General features: G+C 41.7%; 1 protein-coding gene across 3 annotated transcripts; it reads right to left on the bottom strand.

The window, feature by feature from the left end:
* Window positions 1-502: 502 nt before the first annotated feature.
* LOC137295891 (tripartite motif-containing protein 3-like) lies at window positions 503-5,134 on the bottom strand. Of its 3 annotated transcripts, none has more exons than XM_067827456.1 (5): window positions 4,979-5,115; window positions 4,298-4,411; window positions 3,528-3,631; window positions 2,643-2,934; window positions 503-2,322 (listed from the first exon to the last, which is right to left on the bottom strand). In XM_067827456.1, the coding sequence occupies exons 4-5, from the start codon at window positions 2,932-2,934 to the stop codon at window positions 725-727; spliced, it is 1,890 nt and encodes a 629-aa protein (XP_067683557.1). In that variant the 5' UTR covers window positions 3,528-3,631; window positions 4,298-4,411; window positions 4,979-5,115; the 3' UTR covers window positions 503-724. The 3 variants fall into 3 exon arrangements, with proteins under 3 accessions (XP_067683557.1, XP_067683558.1, XP_067683559.1); XM_067827457.1 differs by having other exon boundaries at window positions 4,298-4,444; window positions 4,979-5,042; XM_067827458.1 differs by lacking the exon at window positions 4,298-4,411 and having other exon boundaries at window positions 4,979-5,134.
* Window positions 5,135-5,461: the final 327 nt, after the last annotated feature.

Below are 5,461 nucleotides of genomic sequence, written 5' to 3'. Positions count from 1 at the left end.
GAGAAGATCCGGGATAGAATTGATCTTCAGCAACCCATGTGGCAAGAGTTGACTTACGAGATCGGGTGGTCAGGCGCACTGACTTGGCTCACATGTGTCACTGTATCGCAACTGCGTAGATGGATGATGATGAAGTTGATCACTGGATTATCTGGTCGAGACTCGATTACCTGCAGACCAGTGCTACAGAGCGGCATTAAACAACACACACACACAAACGAACACACAAACAAACGATTAGAAAAACTGTATGTAACGTCTTGAATGTGGGGTACCGGAATTTGTTTAGATCGTTTTCTTTTCCGTCTCAACAGGAGCGCAGAAATCGTCGTAAAAAGAGCATGTTCGGTCGTACCACAAAAGTTATAAGATGTAGTTGGAAGATGCCGGACTTGATGATGTATTGTTCAACACAAAAGAGAAAGTCAAGATTGTTAACTCATCCCTCTTACGGAAAGTGTCTTTACATTCCTCTGCATAGATTGAAGTGTGTAATAGACGGTGGTATCTCAAATCTTTAATAAAACAAATAATTGGAAGAAAGGTATATCGTCAGTATGCATAATAATAGAACAATGGTTTCTGTGTGGGTTACACACCCCTCTGAGGCCCGATCTGCTGTTAAGCAATTGTTTTAATTGAATCAAATGCTTGAAAAATGTCTATCCCAGTCAGCGGAATTCGAATACCTTTACATATCTGTCTTGAACAATGTCTATCCCTGTCAGCGGAATTCGAATACCTTTACATATCTGTCCGACATAACATACATGTGACCTTCATCATCAACGCTGACAGCACGGATATTGTCGACGCCATCACGTCGCGTGAGAACGTCCCTGACAAACTGCCCTGACTCAGTCAGCTGAATCACCTTGGCGTCATAGTCTACTAGTAGGATATCCCCTGAGCTGTTTGTTGTGATGCCCCACGGGTAGGTCAGAGCTCTGCCCCCTGTGGGAGTGTAAGTGAAAACAGGGTCACCGTCACTGGTCACACACACAAGGGATTTTACTGCTCTTGCACTGACTAGGAGGTTGTTATTGCTTGTCACATGCATATAGTCTGGAGTCCTTAAGATTTTGTTTGTGACTGACCTCAGTACCCTCCCTGACATGTCCAATACGTCAACTGAGTTGGGTTGCTCATAAATACTTGCCACCAGCTGTGAAGGATTCAGATAGGCTAGAGCGCAGTAAACTTTGCTTGTTCTGATAATTGACCGTAACACAGGAGCTGGGGTACAGTTCACTGTAACTATTTCCTTACTGTCTGGAACACTGACAAACACTTGATGTTCCGAGAACTTTGCTATTTGCCAAGGTCCATTAGAAAGCAGTAGCTGACTGTGACATGACTTGAGGTTTGACGTATAATATGTTTTGAGTCTTTTGTTATCAAAATCTGCAACCACTGTGACTTTCATACCATCAATAGTCAACACAGTTACGTCAAACAAGTCTGGTCTCTTCCTGTTGTCATCCTCCTTGCAGTGTATGGTATGGAGAAGAGAAGGAGAAGACTCGAGATGACTCACATCATGCACAAGGTTTACCTTCCCAAGTTGTAAGTTATCAACTGCTTGTTTCAGTTTGCCCAGGTCTTGTGTAAAAACGATCCTTCCAGCTGCTGGTCTGTTGTCCACAGATACCTCATCCACCGATCCAAGGCCCGCATACATGTCCTTTAAACAGCTGGACGTCAAAGCATCAGCTGTGCTGGCGTATTCTTGCTGGAACATCTGTAGCTGGACCTCCTGGGATTTTATATCTGTTTCAAACTCATGTATCTGTTGCCCCGTAGCCTTGTGGATGGAGTCCAGAAGCTGCTTCTCTTTTCTTAAAATAGCATGCACCGCTGTCTCCCGTGCCTCGACAACTCGATCCGAGAGGTTTTCAGAACGTCTGTTTATATTCTCAATATCAGATTTTCTCCGTGTTAATATTTTGTCAATAACTGCCATGTTGGTATGAAGTTGCTCTAATTTGTTTTGCAGTTGTTCTCTCACCAGAGTAGTCACATCCTCTGTTGTTTCAACACCCTCACATGTCCTATGATTTAAGCTGCGGCAACTAGTGCATATTTCCAGCTTGCAATCAATACAGAACCATTGTATCTGCTTGTCTGTGTGGTGTTTACACATGACCTTTGCTTCTGTATGATCAGACCATTGTTCTACTTCATGGCCACACAAGCTGGCTTTCATGTTGCGACTCTGGAGACATTCATCACAGAACATAACGTTGCAGACAGAGCACCCAGCGGTGGCTGGTGTTGTCCTTCCTTGTTTTGTACACCCACTGCACACGTGTTCCTCCACAGCTGAAATAAATACGTTTGTTCATTGACATTTGTCTCAAAACATGACAAAATCATACATTGGTTTAACCGTAATGGTGTTCACGCTGACTTTCTAGATGAATGTGTCAAAATACGCAGGTTGTCACAATGATACTCTTCTAGCTGCAGGGCTCACTTGTCAATGACCTACTGAAATATACAGTAGCATCTAGTGCAGGAACATTTAGGTGCAAGAAAGATCACGGGTCAAAACAGGCCCATGTACGCTTCCCATTTTTTTAGAAAAGGAAGAGTAAAAGCTTCCCATTTTTTTAACAAAAAAGAAAAGTAAAAGTGATTACGTTCTGCATTTGGTCCAAAATCGTCCATCAACCCCTGTATGACGTGGCTGGGTTTCAGCTGACTGACCCACTCCTCCACTGGTCTGTGCGGATTGGTCACCTGGGTTAGTTGCCTGCAGGACGGGCATGGGATGGACTTGGTTTGTATTGTTGCAGGCCTTGTGTTGATGTAGTTCAGCAGGCACGACTTGCAGTATGTGTGATTACACTGAAGTGTGGCAGGATCTTTGAACACTTCAGTGCAGATTGAGCAGCTGAGGTGTCTCTCCTTCAGCTTTTTAGCAGTCGCCATCTGAAGCGAAACCAGCACCTTAACGAAGTACACTGAACAGCAAAACGGAACTTTTGAAAATAAAAATGAAATCTCAGAGAAAATGAGTTAGCGTTCATGTTTATGCCTTCAATTTACTAACCTGAGAGAAACCAGAGTTGCGTTTCATTGGTTGTTCAGCATACACTTTTGTGTTAATTACGGTATGTATGAAAACCCCAGCTCCAAAGAAGTAACATAATTATGTTACACAGTAAAAATGTTACAAAAAAATATGTTACATGAAGACAACGCGCACGCCCTCCATGCATATTTGCGGAACATTTTACAGAGCCGATAAGCTTACATTCTTGTAAGTTTAAACTTCATCGGCACCCAGTGAATAAATTAGCATTTTAATGTGCATTCACGAGATGAAAAGTAATGAAAACCTACCATAGTAAGATATATATTCAAACGTTGAACGATGAATTGCTGACAATTCTTAAAAACCGAAAGTCGGTGCAACTGGTGTTGCAAGATATGTTCAGCCTTTATCAAACACCTGGTATGGTCGCATGGGGATCTTCCTAAGTAAATGTGTAAAAGAAGTTTGAAAAATCCGTCGCAACTACCTCGAACTGGCCTCCTAGTTCATGACGTTCACTTCCAAACGTGACCACGTGACCGTTTCAGGCCATAAGGTAGACGCAGAAGTGACCCCGATGAGTACCATCCCCTGAAAAAGTGAAATGTAATGATTTAAGTAACACTGGGAATCTATATGTATGACCACTGAGTATCCATTGGAGTTTTATATTGGTCAATACAGATACAGAAGTATCAACACTAAAATGGACAACAATCGGACAGCAGAGATTGCTGTCATTTGATTGGTCCTCACAGTATGCGTATATGGTCATTTATTCGTCATGCATATGTAGCAGAATTGTCAATACACCTGTCGGTGTCTGGACTGATATATCCAGGTTCACACGCTGTGTGTGTGTGTGTGTGTGTGTGTGTGTGTGTGTCTGTACGTACGTACGTATGTATGCATGTATGTACGTACGTGCGTATGTATGTAAATTACATAAATTACATAATTAAATTACATTGGGAATAATATCATTGAATATCATTCACTTGTTGATGCAAAGTTTATGAAAGTGAATCTTTTATAGTTTAATGACACTTTTGATGTTAAAGTACCTAATATGTCTACAGTTTTGCAATTACTTCATGGTTTAAATCATTTATCTAAAATAGATAATGAACAATAAGGTACCCAGAACTTCACATTACACGGTTAGTGATCTGAAAGGTATAAAAGCTGTTGGACTCGGGCATATCACAGACATGATGGAATGTTGTTTAAAGGGACATAACTCATAGGAAAACTTACACTTCAACACGTTGTCCGGCTCACAGTCTCACAGTAGTTTCCATTCTACGTGGTCCTGTCTTTAACGCCGAAGCCCTGAATGAAGCGTCTAGATTTCTTTCTGAATCTGGGCTCCTGTTCAGTTGGAGACGAATTGTTTGTTTAGCACTGTCAAAATTAAATATATTGGGAAACTGAGCGCCAGTCTACACAATTCGCTGAATACGTGAGCGAATTCTAGCAGCCATAGTTTTCGACTCACTTCTGCTTTAATTAATTCTGAATAAGATGCTAACGCGAGGATTAAACCTGCAAGTGTAGCTCAAGATTAGGGGAGGTTTGGGACACAGCACACTTTCTCGATCTGACCCACCTTCCTGTACAGCTCGTTCCTACTTCCATCTCCTCCCAAAAGGTCACCGTGACCTTACCAGCCCAAAGGCTGGTGAAATCTGTCCGTGTGGCTAGCGATAGTTGTCTAGGCATCATTAACACTCTTGGGCATGTAGGCCTTCATAAAGGATAAGGTTTCAGCTTCTAACTGACATCATCCAGCAATATCTGAATGTAGCCGACTGATAGATCGATATTTACTCCACTCTATAATACAGTCTGTAGGCGTTGATGTGGAATCTCTGTTCTCACGTGTACACGATGTAACAGTTAATGCAACAGCTAAGTTTATCTAAAATTGTTACATACCCACATTACACACACGATCAACTCAAGGCAGCCGCCGTCTCCTTGGTGCTGGTCTGAGTCACGTGATGTAACTTAGTTCACGTGACCTGTTGAAGGCCACGGATATAATCAATAAGAACAGCCATGCGGGTTGTAACGTGTGAGACCTGGTGAATTGCTCCGATTGCGTAACAATCACGTCTCACGATGAAAAGGGGTAAGCCACTAGTGGTTACCCAGGAAGAACACCTAATTGTAATTAACAAATTAATAAGATGTAATAAATGGATGGTACATTATTTATATTGCTACAATTTGCAGGTGTATTATTGGCCATATAATATGATGCATCATATTACTGTTGAATAAACAGTGACTTCACTTTCACCTCAAGTGGGGAAACATCCTGAAACGATTGATATAACGGTATGTAGAAATACTACATAATTCCAAAGAAATAACTGCGATTGATATTTCACACAATAAATTGAGGGGGTTACATGA

Source organism: Haliotis asinina, chromosome 9 (genome assembly GCF_037392515.1).
Source record: "Haliotis asinina isolate JCU_RB_2024 chromosome 9, JCU_Hal_asi_v2, whole genome shotgun sequence".
Lineage (NCBI taxonomy): Eukaryota > Metazoa > Mollusca > Gastropoda > Lepetellida > Haliotidae > Haliotis > Haliotis asinina.
This window is presented reverse-complemented; position numbering and strand designations above follow the sequence as displayed.

Excerpts from the sequence above, each read along its gene's own strand:
- LOC137295891 (XM_067827458.1), bottom strand. The coding sequence starts at position 2,934 with ATGGCGACTGCTAAAAAGCTGAAGGAGAGACACCTCAGCTGCTCAATC. Across the intron at positions 2,323-2,642 it reads TTTTGGACCAAATGCAGAAC|CTGTGGAGGAACACGTGTGC; the intron begins GTAATCACTTTT and ends TATTTATTTCAG.